Source organism: Bactrocera tryoni, chromosome 3 (assembly GCF_016617805.1).
Source record: "Bactrocera tryoni isolate S06 chromosome 3, CSIRO_BtryS06_freeze2, whole genome shotgun sequence".
In the NCBI taxonomy this organism is placed as follows: domain Eukaryota; kingdom Metazoa; phylum Arthropoda; class Insecta; order Diptera; family Tephritidae; genus Bactrocera; species Bactrocera tryoni.
In genome coordinates, this window is record NC_052501.1 from 59,885,774 (window position 1) to 59,903,212 (window position 17,439).

The 17,439-nt window shown below is 36.0% G+C and overlaps 1 protein-coding gene across 17 annotated transcripts in view; it reads left to right on the forward strand.

Annotated features, from left to right (window-relative positions):
- The first annotated feature begins 1,827 nt into the window (after nt 1-1,827).
- LOC120770889 (ryanodine receptor) overlaps nt 1,828-17,439 on the forward strand; it is a 78,097-nt gene continuing 62,485 nt past the window's right edge. For 14 of the 17 annotated variants that reach the window (XM_040098534.1, XM_040098542.1, XM_040098543.1 and 11 more), the window contains exons 1-2: nt 1,828-1,917; nt 11,893-12,093. In XM_040098534.1, coding sequence (XP_039954468.1) covers nt 12,040-12,093 — 54 coding nt within the window. In that variant the 5' untranslated portion in view covers nt 1,828-1,917; nt 11,893-12,039. The remainder of the gene's footprint in view (nt 1,918-11,892; nt 12,094-17,439) is intronic. The other 3 variants (XM_040098548.1, XM_040098545.1, XM_040098547.1) reach the window with 1 other exon arrangement.

Below are 17,439 nucleotides of genomic sequence, written 5' to 3' on the forward strand. Positions count from 1 at the left end.
TGTAAATCTCGTGTTTCATATCATACGAATAACTGACGAAAGCTGTTGAGCAAAGTCATTTTAATTTTATGTATGAGTCCATCATAATATACTTTATCAAATGCTTGGGCTACGTCGGAGCATTACTCTTTGATCTCATTGGTGATTCGATGGACTAGTATAATAGTACCATGTTTATCGAGAAAATCGAATTGATAATTATGAATAGTTTCATATTCGTGGAGAAAAGAAGATAATTTGGATAGCAATACTTTTTCAAACTTGGAGAGAACGGGCAACAAACTAATTATGTGAATGTGAGAGGTATTACCAAATATAGAAAAAATTTCAATTTCGGGAAAAATCACACGATGTCATATCTGCTGAATACGGTGGTTGATCGATAGTATGCATTGCATTTTTGCCTTTAACTTCGGTCACAATCGTGACTCGATGCGATGGCACATTAGTTATTGTAAAATTTATGAATTGTTCTTCCACAATTCCGGCCGTTTTCGGCGGATGTTCTCACCCCCATGTCTCAATATGGCCAAATAGAACTCCATATTGACCATCAGTAATGCTCTCCATGAATGTGGGATCGGAATTCGATCAACCATGTCCAAAGAGACCTATTACGCTATTCTTTTTGAAAAAAAATCAGCTTTATCGGGACGAGTCGAGCAAGAACGCATTTCATACCCAAAATATCCACCAACACCATTCGAAAGGACTTGCAAAAGATGTCGAACTCTCCTGCCATCTCTCTAACACTTGCTTGACGATTTTTCTCAGGTCGAAGGTCGTACAGAACGAGGTATGTCTTCAAAGATTTCTCGGCCGTTTTTGAAGGACTTGTACCACTCGTAGACTTGTGTTTTGATAAATTTGTATCTATCACTATAAGCCTTTTCCAACAACAATACAAATACAATAGAAATACAAAATTTTAGACAAATTCTTTGTTCGATATTTTTATCCATTGTAAAAATCCCAACGCACTACTGGGGTGTACCAACTTAAGCAGCTGATGTAAAGAAACTGGTTGACAAATCGCGCTCATATTTAGCAAAGTAATTAAGGGCAGTCCTACCAATTTAGCAAAATAAATTGTTTTGAAAAATCATTTCACAATATACTTAAAAAAAATTGCTTGAAAATATGTTTTCAAATATACCTCAGCAATATCAAAATGCAATTCGCCCGGACCTTTTCTACATTCAATATACCGTATATATAGTAAAGACATACACTGTCTTTAAACCGTTTAGGTTTGTCAAAATTTCTGATACTTAAATCATCCTACTAAAATTAATTCCGATCCTCTGGTTGACGTTTTTACATCAACTCATTTTAGCCTCTTCAGTTGAGTTTTATGGCATGTTTAAGGATGGATTTAATATATTTTTCGTTGAAGCAAAGTGAAATATAGTAATAAAACTAAGTGAGCCTATAAACTTCAATATAAGCCAATAATATACAAAATTTTATTGTAATCCATTCACGATTTCATCTAAAATTAAACATTTCGCAATAATCATGTCTATTCTAAAGCCAAATTTTGCTGGTATTTTCTTGATAGCAAGCAAGACGAGCGGTATTATAAAAGTATTGTCAAAGCAATTGAACTGGCTGGCATTATTGTATAGCTCGCCATTATTTCATATAAGAGAACATTACAAGAGAGTAGGACATTTTCCTATTTTGCTAAATTTATTTACTCTTTTACTGCAGTCGCCTGAGCGTTGTGAATTTCCAATTTTTAAGGTGCTTGAGAGAGTTGTTTTTTTCTTCATTATATGTAGTTTGTGGCGTTTTTCTGATTTCATGAAATTTTTCGTTTCATCGTTGTGCTGCTGCTCCTATTTTCAGTCTGAAGAGAATTATCGACACGACAAGTGGTGAATTATAATCCCGTTCGACTGTGGTGAAGTGTTGGTAGGGCAGAAAATAATTAGTTTTTACAATATATTTTGTAAAAAATTTCGTTAAATCAAAAGTTTAAATATATATAAATAAACGTGTTGTCACAAAATAAACCTAATAAAGTAAAATAAGTTGATATCACAAGAATTTTGATTTGATATTTATTAAAAAGTGTATTGAAATTGTGTTAACCGTATTCAAATTTTAAATTCAGTGAAAAACTTCCCAGGCAGCAACTGCAAAGTATTTTTAGCCTAGACGGAAGTCGGTTTGCTATTGTGAAAGCGTGCTCTTAAAAGTTCGGGCAAGTTCGGCAATCTTTATTGACGCTAATTTTAACTGCACGAATTCTACACATTTGCCTACAAAATAAATACATACAAACCCACCTACAAACATTTGTGCATATGTATGTATTTCAACATACATCTGCATATGTATTCTATTATAAAGATTGATGAGAATAGGCATTCTTGTATATGTATACCAAAAAATCCATTAAAAAATTCGCAAAACAAGAAATTAGTGTTTTGAAGTATAGCTACAGACATATAACCTGTTAAACTAATAATTATTACAAATTAGAAGATTCTGAACCAATAAATTTATTGTAAATTGGGATAACAGTGAAGTGTAAATATTGTTACATATATAAATGTATACATATAATCCATTTAGTAAAAAATACAAAAATAACCATGTGGTATTCTAAAACAGTATATGTATTACTACATCCGTTGTAATGCCGGCAGTTTGTGTATGATGTACTCTTACAAATAAAAAATAAAGACATTATAAATGATGCAGATATGTATTTAACTAGTTACAAAGAGTTGGGATATATGCAATTAAAATTATCCATACTAAAAGATGAAAAGTGTTTTCGTATTATCGAAAATTATTGTGACCACTGCTCAGAGGGGATATAGTGTTATTTTTATATTTACCTAGTATGATTAAGAGGTGTATTCAAAAACTAACGGGAATTTTTGTTTTTTGAAAAAAAAAATTGTTCATTCGTTTACTTTAATGATGTTGCCTTCAAAATAGTCCCTTTTCGATATTATATACTTATGCCAGTGGTTCTTCTAATCGTCGAAACACTTTTTAAACTCGTTTGTTGGGATCCAAACAATCGCCAACTTCATAAAAGCACTTCTAAAATTAGAGGCTGCTACAGACAAAGAAGCTGAAAATTTTATGACACTTTAAGACCATGTATATCAACATAATTAGGCATTTCATATAGTCTCATAAAGTTATAAGTTATAACGAGTCGAAAACATAGCGTTAAGAATTTCGTAAACTGTTTAAAGTAATGTTTATGTAATCCAGCAAAAATTTTTTTAAACAAGTGTAAAAATTTATGATTTTTGCATTGTGACAAGTTGTGAGTACCCCAAATAAAAAAGTTTTACAATTGAACTCCTCGAAGTCACGAAATTTTAATTTTAAAATTCCCATTATATTTTGTACACACCTCTACATGGCATATATCAAAATGGTATTCCACCCTAATAGTTATTTAGGGTAAATTTCAGAAAATATTGACCCTGTTTCGGGTTTTAAATTGGAGTGGACTGATTTTGGGGGACTTAGAGATAATCCAGATTTAGAATGTTTGTGTAAAACTGGGTTTTGGGTGATTTGTATCTAAAGTTCATAAATTTAATAATTTTAGATGTGCGGTTCTATATAAAGTGTTACTGTTCTACTGTGCATTTTTCATATATTAACACTTTATTAAATTGTTTCTACATATTTATTAGGTACATATTATTGCAAATATAGTTTTAATATAATATTTAACCTTTTATTCATTTCTATTAATTCACACAATAAAAAAAGTTCGCATACTAACAAAAAATCGGGCTTACCATATGTACATTTTTGGCAAAAGAACCAAAAGAAATAGAGAAAATAAATTACAGTAGTGACAAAAAAAAGAGGACACCTTAGAAATGTGTGATTATTTGATTTTATTTAAAAATGTTGACTTATATAAAAAAATTTTCATGAAACTTGATGTATATTAGTATTCGAAAGAAAAATAAATAATTTAGTTCAAAATAAATATTTCCATTTTTTATTAGAAGCCGAAACAAAATATTTCCCATATTTAAATTTTTACTATGATACTTATAAAAAATGTTCTCAAAACCAAACTGCGATGCAATAAAACTCGATTTTTTTTAATTAGTAATAACAATAGAGACATAAAAATGTCTTGATTTAATATTTCGTGTCGCCTTTTTGTTTTTTATCACGGTTTTTAGTCGTTCGGGCATGGAATCAACTAACGACTGTAAAATTTGTGCCGGTATACCGTTATATCAATTGGCGGTATACCGTTATATCAGATGTCTTCAATTATTCGGTCAAGTTCTAACAAAGTCCTTGGTCTCTTGCCAAAGATTTTTTATGGGGTTTATATCAGGACTGTTCCCAGGCCAGTCGAGTGATAAAATACCCAATTCTGCTAAATACTTTTCTATCTGAAAAAATTAAAATGTGTATTAACCATGAATTTGTAAAAATGAAATGTTAATAAGGTTATGTAACATAAAAAAATGTGACTTACTGATTTGGCTTGATGCCATGGCGCAGAATCATCCTGAAAAATTATGTTGTCCATATAGGAAAAGTGCTCTTGAATTGAAGGGACCAGGTTTTCCTGTAAGATCTGTTGGTATTTAATGGCGTTAATATTTCCATCAATCAAAGCCAAATATCCAGCAACATGATAGGAAAAACGCCCCCATATCATCCGACTCCCCCCTGTCTGACAGTACGTTTCCCACACTCATTACTGAAACGTTCACCAACTCTTCTGCGAACGTACGACATTCAGTCTGAGCCGAAGATGTTAATTTTAGACTCATCTCAAAATATGACTTTTCTCCAATCTTCCTTGGTCCAGGTTTTATGCAGTTTCACCCATTCGAGGCGTTTTTGTCGCATTTTTACTCTCAATAGTGGTTTTTTGGCAGGTCGACAGGCAGTTTGTCCGGCTCCTTGGAGGCGCCGTCGTACTGTTCGCGGACTGATTTCGGTTCCATTTAATTCCTGAACTTCGTTTCTGATGTCTTTAATTGTTTTAAATCTTTTCTGAATGTTAATCTGCTTAATATGGTGGTCATCCTTGGTAGTAGTCTTCTTCGGGCGTCTGGAACCCGTTTTGCGTTTTAAAGACTTAGTCTTCGCATATTTCTGAAGGAAAGCACCGACAGTTGTTTTGCTAAAGTTTATTTTACCACTAATTTTACGTACACTCAAGTTTTGCACTCGCAAAGCCAAAATTGTGGTATTATGAACCTTAGTCAGTTTTAGACTTTTTCCACAATTCATTTTATTTACAGCCATCTCTATACTCAGAAATATAAATAAAAGCGTCTTGAATAATAAAGTTTGATTTGTTAACACTATATCGATTTAAAGTCACTACAACTAAGGGTTCCGCTTTTTTTGTCCGCTACAGTATAATCCCATTTGCAAGAAACATAAATTTTGTTACAAGTTTTTCCATATAACTGGTTTTTATTGAGGTTGCTATTTCCTAGCAGTTATTTGTAACGATTTAAGCGATCGAGATAGATATAACGTTTCATACATACATCCGAACGATAAGAACAAACAGTCTGTCTGTGAATGCCGTAATAGTGCTTAATGTCACACGATCTGACTTCTGCTTTATTCGGGCATGACATATAATGAACGTATGTATGTAGATCTAATTCTGCCTTCGGCGATTAACTTAGAATATGTAAGAGTGATAAGGTTCAATCAGTTTGTTGACGGCAGGTTTAATCTTTCACACAATATTGCTCGATAGGACCTTATATGCGATATTGAGGAGGCTTTTCCCACTCGTTGGGCATGCTTTCGTCCGACCATATTCTACAAAGAAGCTGATACATGCTCCTTATCTGTTCATCGCCGACGTGTTTGAATAACTACGCCGGTAATCAACCGCCCCCGCCGTTTTGTTTTTCTTTGGGCGGGTAATTGCCATTCGAATTTCTTCATGGTCCATGGTCTTCCACAACTTCAATATGCTCAGGGTATTAGTCACTTGATCATCTCTTGGGGTTCGACAAATGTAAGTTGCGAGCTTGAAACCTTCTGTCAGTCGCCGCATTTTTTCATATAATTTTCGAGCATTACCTCTATCTGACAGTTTGTCAAGCTCTACGTACTCACGCATTTCGATCTCTCTTTTTGTGTGTCTACAAAATTCCTCTCTCTCAAGTCTCAGTTGTACGTACGGAGCTGAAAGCCGTTCCAAAGGTATCTTTTATTGAGTTGAACATGAGTGCTCTTAGAGAGCAGAAGGGAAAATCGATCGGCTGTCTGTTGTGATTGCAGCTTTTTGACGTTTAATCTTCCTTTTGTTTGTTGACGTGCGTGTTTTGCTGCACAGCCAGATAGTTTCATGAATTTTCTTATGCTGGAATCTAGTGCTACAGATAACCATATTTCGAGCCCTGGCGAAGTTGATCAGCCTCAACCCATGTGGGGATGCTTCATTCTGCAGTCTTAGGCCGGTATTCCGTATAGTAATAGTAGTATACTGTATAGTAATATACTGTATCTGCCAGAATAGCAAAATGCGACTCCTGACTAACAGAGTCACTAAATTACGATTGTGACAATTAGAGACATGAGACAATCGTGACAAGCAGAATACCGGCATTAATTTACCGACCGGTGTGACAAAGATACTTTCTTTGCTCACCTTGGCGTAAAAGTTGCGAAGCATGATTTTGACTTGGTAGTGGGGGCACCACTCATAGGTGCGCTCCAAACGCTCATAGAAGACATCTTTGGTAACATCTTCTATCGGGGCGTGGGCGCTAATCAGCAATATGTTGAAGAACTTCGCTTTGATGCGGATTGTGGCTAGACGTTCATCCAGGGGAGTGAATGCCAGTATTTAGCGACGAAATCTTTCTCCCTCGGACCTACTCATCTCAGTCCTTGCCCTGCATTTCTTGGCCGGTAGTGATGTCATCATTTACTCTAACGAGGGCATCAACTAGCTGGGAAATGGCATCTTCCCAAATAAGGGGCCGGAAATTCTAGGGTCATGCTCTTAAATCGTAATCCTGAATACGTCTGCAGTGGTCGTAATCAAAAGGGGGTTACTCATCCGAGGGTGTATTCTTCTTTTCATTTCTATAGTTTTTTACGTGGCGGGTCCCAAACCAAGTGCGCCACCCACTCCTAAGTGAATGTCAATCAGAGAACTTTCCTCACTTGCGTAGCGTCCTGACGGTGAGCATTACCAAAAGCTCCGTCGGGATCGGGAGGCACCTCTCTGAGCCGTCCGATACCAAACGAGGTTTCAGACAAGGCAACTCCCTATCGTGCGATTATTCGAACTGCAGAGCTTAATCGATCAGGAACAATCTTCTATAAGAGTGTACAGCTGCTAAATTGCGCCGCTGATATTGATATCGTTGCGCCGTTAGTTCTGCTTACTCCAGTCTGAATAAAGAAGCGTATACTTTGTTTACATTCCTATCATCAAACAAACATTCGTCGCTCTCGCGATTTGGCTCCCAGGTCACTGTTCACAGTCTTAACTTATTAAAACCAACAACAGACTGAGTAAGCAATTGAGAAAAAAGTCCACTCTCGATGAACAAAAACAAAACTCTATAAGTCACCTATTATTCCCATCCTGCTATATGAGGCATGGACGATGACAAAATCTGATGAGTCGACGTTACACCGAAACGTGAAGAAAGACCTGGCTTCGCTAGGAATTTTCAATTGGTGCTACATTGCGAAAGGAAGAAACGACTGGCGCGCTGATATTAACTTGGCTATAACCGCGAGTAAAGAAGGTAAAGAAGGAGACGAAATTGTGAAACTATAATTCTAGGAATTAATTTTGAAGTGTTCATATGATGTGATTATTAAAATTTAGATTTGCTTTGCTAATTTGTGCAAATTTTCAGTTTTTTACTTTTTCGCTTTTTTCGAGAGGAAATAATCTATCTTAGCGATTTCTTCTTCTTATAGCTAGTAGTGGCTAATAGTGCCGGGTTTTCCAATAGGGATGATATGATTTCTAAGTGTTATGGTATTTAATATGTCATGGTCTGAAATTATTTTTTCGTTGTATTCAGTAATATCTACAATTTCATCATGGAAAGATATACGCACCAACAAGGTTTAGTTTAGATTAGATAAGTAAATGAGGATTGTACCGCGACCTAGGGTCTATTGTGCCCTCTCCTAACTCGCAACGTCTCAACGAGCTCCAATACAATGCTAGGTGCTATTGAGGCGATGCTATCCCTATTTGGAAACATGGATCCAAGGGCCTTAATCCTGCGCCTACAGACTGCTGTGCAGTCCATCAGCAGGTATTGTGGCGTTTTAAACTCCAATTCGCAGAACCGGCAATTTGCACAAGAAGCTAGGCCCATGTTAAATAAGTGCACCTTGAGCTTGCAATGGCCAGTGTAAAAGGCGACAAGTAGTCTGGGTTTTTTCGTTGGGAAATTGATTACATATTTAAAGCTTTTGAGGTTGTAACCATCTTAGCATGGCGCATGCCTGCGAGTTGTTGCCAATGCCTCTCCCTACACACTGTTTCATCATTATGGAGCAGCACCTTTATGATGTGGGGACCAACCGCTATGAAGGGTACATGTTGTTGGATGCTGCAGAGCGGGCAAGCTCATCAGCCAGTTCATTCCCGATTATACCTTTGTGACCTGGCACCCAAATAAGGTGCACTTGGTTACGTTCTGATAGACTATTCAGTCGTTCTATACACTCTTGCACTAATAGCGTTTTTATCTCGTATGCAGAGATCGCTTTGAATTTGGTAATGCTATCCGTAGGGAGAAGAGCCAGTAGTGTGACGCCATTTAGCTCGTTTATACGTTGGAAAGAGATTACCTTACCTTTGCCCAACCCTTCTGCTGTAATTTCGAGCAGAGTGTGTTTGGCGACTTGACCGATTACTAGGTGTAGCGAATTGAGCAAGACTTCAAGTGCCGCGTCGGACATGCAGTCACGGGGGTGCCTTTGCAGCTTATTATTTGAAGTCCTACCATTGTCTGCGAGGCTTTCGGAGCCAAAGCCACTGCTCCATAAGTGATAATTGGTCGCACTATCATGGTGTACAACCATCTGATAATCCTTGGGTTGATGTTTAGTCCAACGCTTCAGAACCAACCCTTGGCCAGGCCTAGTCCCCTTCGTAAGATATCGCAAAAAGTATCCCCAAATTTTCCCCTGCGGATTCCATTGTTAGTTAGCAACACCAGTAGTTCCTCCACTACGAGACTCCACAGCAGGAGGGATAGCACTCCTCCCAACGGATATAATCTTGTACTTCTGAGACGAATACTGGTTTCTCCTAATCAGATATTCTGGTGCGCAGTACGGCTTCTATCCATCTGCGCACCGGTGCCCTTGCCACGCTCTTGTGAGATGTGTCAAATACACCTTCAATGTCTCGAAAGGCGCATAAAATTACCTCCCCAGTTTCCAGCGAACTCTGTATCTCGGAGGATAGCTGGTACAGAGCAGTGTTGGTCGATCTGCCTGCTCTGTAAGCATGCTGATTCGCATGCAGGGGTGACGTTATCAGGATTTAGCCAGTAAGTAGCCCTTCCTTCTCACTTTCGGTATAAAGATCACTTTTGCTATCCTCCATGGTTTAGGGATATACACCAGCGCCAGGCTATCTCTTATCAGCTAAACAAGGTAAGGTAGTTGACCCTGTTTTCCTTGTTGCAGAAGTGCTTGAAAGATGCCGTCCGCCCCCGGGGACTTGAATTTAGATAACGAGGTCGTAGCCCATCTGACTGAGTCCGCAGTAAACAGTTTCCGTGCGACTATCCAATCTAGGCGAGACGGCTTATGTTCGATGACAGGTAGAAACTGGTCCTCCTCTATTGTCTCTGGGAAATGCGCACGTAAGAGTGCCGTGGCTCTCTCCTCTGCGCTGTTCGTATAAGTACCGTCACATTTTTTAATCGTTAAAGCTGAGAGCCCGAATCTCAAGATCCTGTAATCTGGCAGCGAAGGTTCTGACAACATCTTCAACTGTGAGACCTTCCCCGACATGAGTTAGTCACTCAGGGTGATGTCTAGCACTTCCTCCTGTTACTAGTCGAATGCACATTCTCAATACTTATTATTACTAACAATAAATTCAAGGAGAGACTCACCTCGTGCATTAAAGTCCGTACTACCCCCATTCAGTGTGGTGCAATCTCGCATTATACCCCAGGACCAAGGCAGTATGTTCTTCCTGCAGTAATCTACCAGGCCCTGCACAGCCTTTAGAAGCGTAGTATGCGTGTCTCCTGGAAAATAGGCCGCTGCCATGACGAAGTCCGCACCTTCGTTGTCCCTGACCTGCACAGCGGCCAGGCCCAGTGTTAGGAATTCTGAAATACAAAAGTAATCAATATTTCTCCTAACTACTATACATGCTAGGGGTCTCCCACTGCAGGGATCCCAGATTACGTTATTGCAGTCCAAGTTGAGGCCCCTGACCTCTCCTCTGTGGACCCATGGCTCCTGTATTGCAGGTTCACCTGGACAACCTCTATACCTGCGAGCACTATAGGGTCGGTTCAATGAGGAACTGGTTCTCATCTACACCGTCCCTTGCATTGCCATTCAGGTCCTGAATTCCCTCTAGAAGCTAATTTTAAAATGACAACGACTTTTTTTTAAATCTTCTACTCCGAGGAGGCTCACTTTGTCCCTGTCGATTCTGGTGCGAAGAAAATCCACAAATAATTCATAAACACCCATTACATTCACTAAAATTGAGAGTTTGATATCGTTTTTGGTCTGGAATCATCGATCCCTACTTCTTTCGAAATTAAGCTGGTGACACCGTTAGTGTCAATGGAGAGCGGCATAGATCGATGATAACAAACTTTTTATGGCCGCAATTGGAAGAAGTAGACCTTGACAAGGACTGATTCTAATAAGAAATTAGTTCTATTGATTGTATGTCACATTACATAATTTCCTTAACAATATGTATTTCCTTAACAACTAGTGTGTGCTTGTTTTAATCATATCACTCTTCTTGGAAAGCCTTGGAGCTAAATCGCGATAAGAACAAACGACTGTGTAAGCGTTGTCTACTCCATAAAACTGAAATAATATGATATATTATAAATGAAGCTACTGTTATGTACCTAATTTGCTTGAAATTGGTCTAAATTTGGAGGCGCCATGCCAATGTAGAATTTATTACCGATTTAGATTTTGATTTTTGTAAGAGTTTTCACACTTTTAATAGTTTTCTATGAAACGTAGTATGGGAGTAAGAGTAGTTATTATCCTATTTTATAAAAAGGGGGGTATCTTATTTTACAAATTCTATTTTCATTATTCATTATTATTTTTCGTTAATTTATATAGCTTTAGAATTTTATGAGATATATGCATTAAATCTTAATTTGATGATATTTGTTTTTTGCATTTAAGGTGAAGATATTTATATATTTTCGATATTTCAAACAACCACTAGGTGAAGAAAAGTACTCTTAGTTATTTTCAACGGTTTATGTACACAAGAAACAATGCGAAATAAAGCCATATACATATAGAAAAGAAAACAATCATAGTTGTAATATTGTCAAATTATCGTCATTAAGTATAGATACCACGGAAATCCGATATTAGTGTATAAATTCATCGTCCCATAAAATTAATATCTAGAAACTATATATATCATATCATATAGTAACTATGTATATACTCTAAATTTATATGAACAAGTCTTTTCACAAATTGAGCGATAACAGGAATATGTCCACCATAAAATTTTTGTTCATCTACGTAATATCATCAAAATAAGAACTAAAACGATCATTACATGGTTTTTATATTTTTTATTGTATGAGGGGACAAATTGCAAAAGTTTTTTATGTGCAACACGTTTATACAATTTTCAGATAAAAGGGTTTCTAATAAAGCATTTATTATTCTTTACAGCTTTCAATTTTGAAATAGCGCCTCTACGCTTAACTTCAAGCATTCTGAGATTTTCTCAAAAAAACATTAGAGGCTAACATAAATAACATCATTATCGAAAGGTGCACTGCATTTCATGGTGAATAGTAATTTTGACCGAGCACCACAATGGCTGAAGCCGAAGGAGGTTCCGAGCAGGATGATGTTTCATTTCTGCGAACGGTAAGAATACGAAAAATTAAAAACAATGAGGAAATATTCCTAAAAACTTTACGTATAAAAACATAGTATGTTAAACATAATCCAGCATAAAATTTTAATTTTATGTTTTATTAATATTATTATTTTCGAATTTAATTTAATTCAGTGCTTACCGATGCTCATATTCTTGATTAACCTATCTCTAGCTAATACTGTTTTATCACACTGGTGCACGGGACATATTATATAGTTAATCCAGTTACTAAATTTTTTATATTATTAATAGGAACTATTTTGTGTGATGGTTTTTGTTATTGAACACAGTTCGTTATTATAACACATGTATTAGCTTAAAATATTTTTACATATATAATATGTATTTTCATTTCTATAAGAAACAACAATGAATGAAACGCTGACAGTAACCTAGACTGTTAACTTTTCACGTACAGCATTTTTTCAGTTGTTTCGCCCGCTCCCATATGCCACAAATGATGCTAATTTCTTCTAGTAAACTTAAAACTAAAACTTAAAGTCTTTTCTTTCTAAAAAACATATATAAGCACTGAAAACATATCTTTAATGCTAACTTGATCTTTACCTTTAAGGGCTATACTATTTTGCTTGTAACAAAACGGCGATTCTTTGTAACGAATTTGTAAATAAGTTTAGATGAACTCCCAGCGTGCATTTCCTTTCTTACTTTCGCTTCGGTGTTCTTAGTTTTTGCTACTCATATTATAATCCAGTTGAGAGCATACATATATCAGGTTTTTCTTTTTTTTACAAATCAAAAAATAGAACTCAAAAGACAAAAAAAAAACATTAAAGCTTACACCGTTTATTCGATAAAAACACTTACTAATAAGTTCCTGCAGTGCGATCGCGGGCAAGCATAAAGAACAACATAAAACATGATGACGATGAAGATCATGGTTAAGTCGGTTGATAAGTACAGTAAAAGCTCCTTATTCGCGCTTCCTTTATTCGCGTTTTCACTATTCGCGGATTAAAAAAATGGGACCCAATTTCTATATTCGCGACTAAACATTTTCGCGGATCTATTAAGTACATACATAATAATAAAATTATTCCAATAGGTATCCAACCCAATATTCTTGTCAAATGGACTAATAAAAAAGTAAAATAGATCTTATTACAAGTTAGCCTAAAGTAATGTTGTTAAATGATATCGCCGAGGACTTTGATAGAAGCCGCCTTCGCCGCGATCGGTTGAATGAAAGCAACCTTATACCTAATAAATAAAGTACACTTGTGCTCACATAATTAAGCCACTGCATAGCAAAACTACGTTTCAGAAAATAAATTCACCGAATTATCTGTTCATTTGTATAACGGTACGCAAAAAAGTTCCGTTATATGTTGGGAAGTTGCTAAGATCATATTCAGAGAAATAAGTATCGTGGTTGGCGAAAAAATTAAAATAAATTTTTAAATGTTGTTGTTCCGTTTATAGTAAAAGCCGCTTTGCGTGTTTTATTGTTTTGTCTTTCACATTAGTTACAAAAATTGTGATCGAGTAACACGTCTCTACTGCACTCTTCCTAGTTCATAATGTCAACTAAAAAAAATGAAAAACGAGTTTCAACACAGAAAAAAACTTTTTTTTTTTTTTTTTTAAATTGAAAAAGGTAATTTAATTACAATTACAATTTATATATGTATATAGCACTAGCGGTTAAGCCATCAGACCCAGAAAAAAACTGTGTTACCGCTTAAAGTGAAAATAGAAATGCTTGATCGCTTACGCCTTGTAGAGTCATTTGCATCCATATCCAGTGTTCCCAACTTAGGGGTTTTCCCCCCAGATTTAGGGGGTAAATAAGTGAGATGGGATTTTTTTAGGGGTTTAAAATTTTTAGGGGTATTTTCAGGGATTTTTTGACTCTTCAATTAAAAACATGTGACGCAATTAAACTTACTTTTTCAAAGTAATCATGCTGAACCTTTCAAATTGTTTGAGGATTTGTTTTTGTTATAAAAAAATTTGCTTAAACGACTTGTTGTTCCTTCCCAATTGGAAAAATTGGTGGACTCTGAACTGGTAGAATATAATTTCCAGGAACATCTGATGCATACAGCTTCAATGTATTTTGGTTTTGACTTTCATACCATATCTCAAGAACTTGAGGAAAAGGATCTGTTGGATGTCAGGGAACGATGCAAGACCTTTTTATGTTCTCTGGCCAAGCAGAATCAGAAAAGGCTTCCGGATAATTTATCATTGTTGAAAACTGTTGCTGATTTGCACCCAAGAGTTGCTATATCTGAAGTCAAACCCGATATAAAACCAATATTAAATTACATTCAGCGAACTCATATAAGTATGTACATATATGGTAAAAAAATGACATCGAGTCTGAGTGGCACCAATTAAGCAATAAAATATGGACAAATACCTCTTCTTCAGCTGGTTTTTATTTTGAAGTGTATAATCACTGTGACGCAGCTGGCTGTAAACGTTTTGAAAATATCTCAAAATTCGGATTAGCATTTGCCACTGTTCCAATTTCAAACGCTAGTGTAGAACGTGCATTCTCCGTCTATATGTAATGTCATAAAAAATAAGTTGCGGAGTAGACTATCCATTAAAATGTTGCAAAGCATCTTGATGGTCCGATTTACATTAAATCGAAATGGTGGATCGTGTACAATATTTAATCCATCCAATAAAATGTTAATATGTACTATTTCAAAAAATGTGAATCTTCAGATGAAGAAGAAATACATATTTCATATATTAAATAATTTACAATAAAAAGACTTTTGAAACATATTACAACATATTATTTCTACATCATTATGTATTTATATTTACAGTAGACGCTCTATAAAGTTACGTTTTTAAAAGTTTCCTTCCCCTCAAATTAGTGTAGTAGGAAATGCATATTATCATTGGCTATTGGTTACAAATCTCTTAACCAAACCTCTAAAAGTCCGTTTTTAAAAGTTACGCTACTCCCGAAAGCGTAACTTTATAGAGCGTCTACTGTAAATATTTTTTAGGGGGACAACTTAATAATTAAGGCGATTTTAGGGGTTTTTGACTCAAATTTAGGGATAAATATTTTTGAGAGTTGGTAACACTGTCCATATCACGCTCATTTACTGTCAACGAATCAACTGTACGATCGATAAAAAAATCCGAAGATAAAATAACGTCGTCTGTAGCTTCAACTTCAATGTCAGCTAAAATTGTTCATGATCCAGCAATAGAAAAAATGGAAGTGGCGTTGTCATTATGAATCGAAGACCGCAACCAAAAAAGGGTGCCCCTGAGTGGTTCAATGGTCCGGGAGAAGGCAATGCGTCTTTACGCTCATTTTAAAGAACCTTATGGTAGTTTTAGTGGTGAATGTACAGATGGAGGATTTCAAGCATCAAAAGGTTGGTTCGATAAATTTAAGGTGAGACAATCATTGCATAACATCAAAATCGTTGGAGAAGCAGCACCTGCAGACACTGCTGCAGCCGGACGATATCCAGAAGAATTTGCAAACCTAGTAGCTGATGGAGGATACAAACCTGAGCAAGTATTTAATGCAGACGAAACTGCCCTATTTTGGAAGAGAATGCCAAACAAAACATTAATTTCTAAAAGCGAAAAGTCTGCTCCTGGATTTAAGGCAGAAAAGGATAGAGTTACACTGCTCCTATGTTCTAATGCATCTGGAGAATGTGTCATTAAGCCACTGATGCTTTACAGATAGTTTAATCCTCGGGCTTTAAAAAATCAAAACAAAGACAACCTGCCAGTGTTTTGGCGTGCTAATAAAAAAGCGTGGGTTAAAAGCGCTATTTTTTGTGACTGGTTCCGGAATTGTTTTGTTTCTGAAGTTGAAACTTATTTAAAAAACAGAATTTAGACTCTAAAGCGCTCCTAGTTTTGGACAATGCACCAGGTCATCCTCGCGAACTTTAAACTATGCATCCAAATATAAAAGTGACATTTTTACCTCCCAACACGACGGCTTTGCTTCAACCTAGTGCTCTATTACATTAGACGAACTTTCAAAATCATATTGGATAATATGGAATATAATCCTGATATGAATGTTATGGAATGCTGGAAGAAATTTGACATAGCAAAATGCATCGTAAACATAAAAGAATCCATGGAAGAACTGAAGCCACACACATTGAAGTCATGCTGGAAAAAACTCTGGCCTGCTCTGACTGCAGAAAACGACGAAGAATCTGTGCAAGCTCAAATTTTGACGGCAAACATAGCCGAAATCGCGAATGGAATAGGACGAGAATAGATAGAATCAAGTGACATTCAGAAATTGCTTGAATCGCAAGATGAAGATTTGACTGAAACCGACTTGGAGGAAATGTTAAATTCACAACCTATTGCAGAAGTGGCTTCAACAAGCACTGGAAACGTGACATTCAATTTGTAAAATCTTAGTGAAGGTTTAAGAATGGCAAATGAGCTCTGCGATTTCCTTATGAATATTGATCCGTCCATGGAACGAAGTCTAATTTTTAAGAGACAAATTGCTAATGCGACTGCTGTGTATCAGTCTGAATTGAAGGAGCTTTTGAAAACTGCTAAGCAAGAAAAAATTACAAAATTATTCAAACCATTGCCTAAGCCTTAAGATAATTAATTAAAATGATCAAAAACTTCAATTAAATAATTTTTTTATATACCTATTTGTTTTTTTTGTCACCTAGGAACATATCCCCTATAATCCCATATAAATTACCATCCCGTATTCACGGTTTCTGTATTCGCGGCATATTTATGGAACATATACCCCTCGAATAAAGAACTTTTACTGTATAGAGAACTAATGAAAATGATGAGAAACTATAATACATATTAAGTTTCATATTTTTTTACCAATCCAAGACAGAGCTTTTCGTGTTGTAATCAAAAATCTTCATCGTACTTTGCCACTGAAAACAATTAAAGCCGATTTTGGACATGATGTTCGAGGTGTCAATAACATAAAAAGTCGCATTACTAAGGAACTACTTGTATTAAACAATTTTTCATTGATCTTAAGCCAGATAATAGTAATGCGCATATTTACAATTTAAAATATATTGGGAACGCTGCTGTTAATATAAAACCAGGGGAAAAGGTAAGCGATATCATCCAACGTTTCCGTAAAGAGTTCGGCCGCAGAAAATCATAACTGTCAAGATGATGCATTGTCCAGAATAGAAAAATTTCTAGAAAAAGGAGTTAAACAAATAAGTAATTTACATAATAATGTTTCTTGTAAATAAACTATGTTTGTACTTAGATATTCGTATAACCACATGGAATGCTAATGGGCTTTCCAATCACAATAATGAAATAAATGTGTTCCCTAAATCGAAAAACATGGGTAT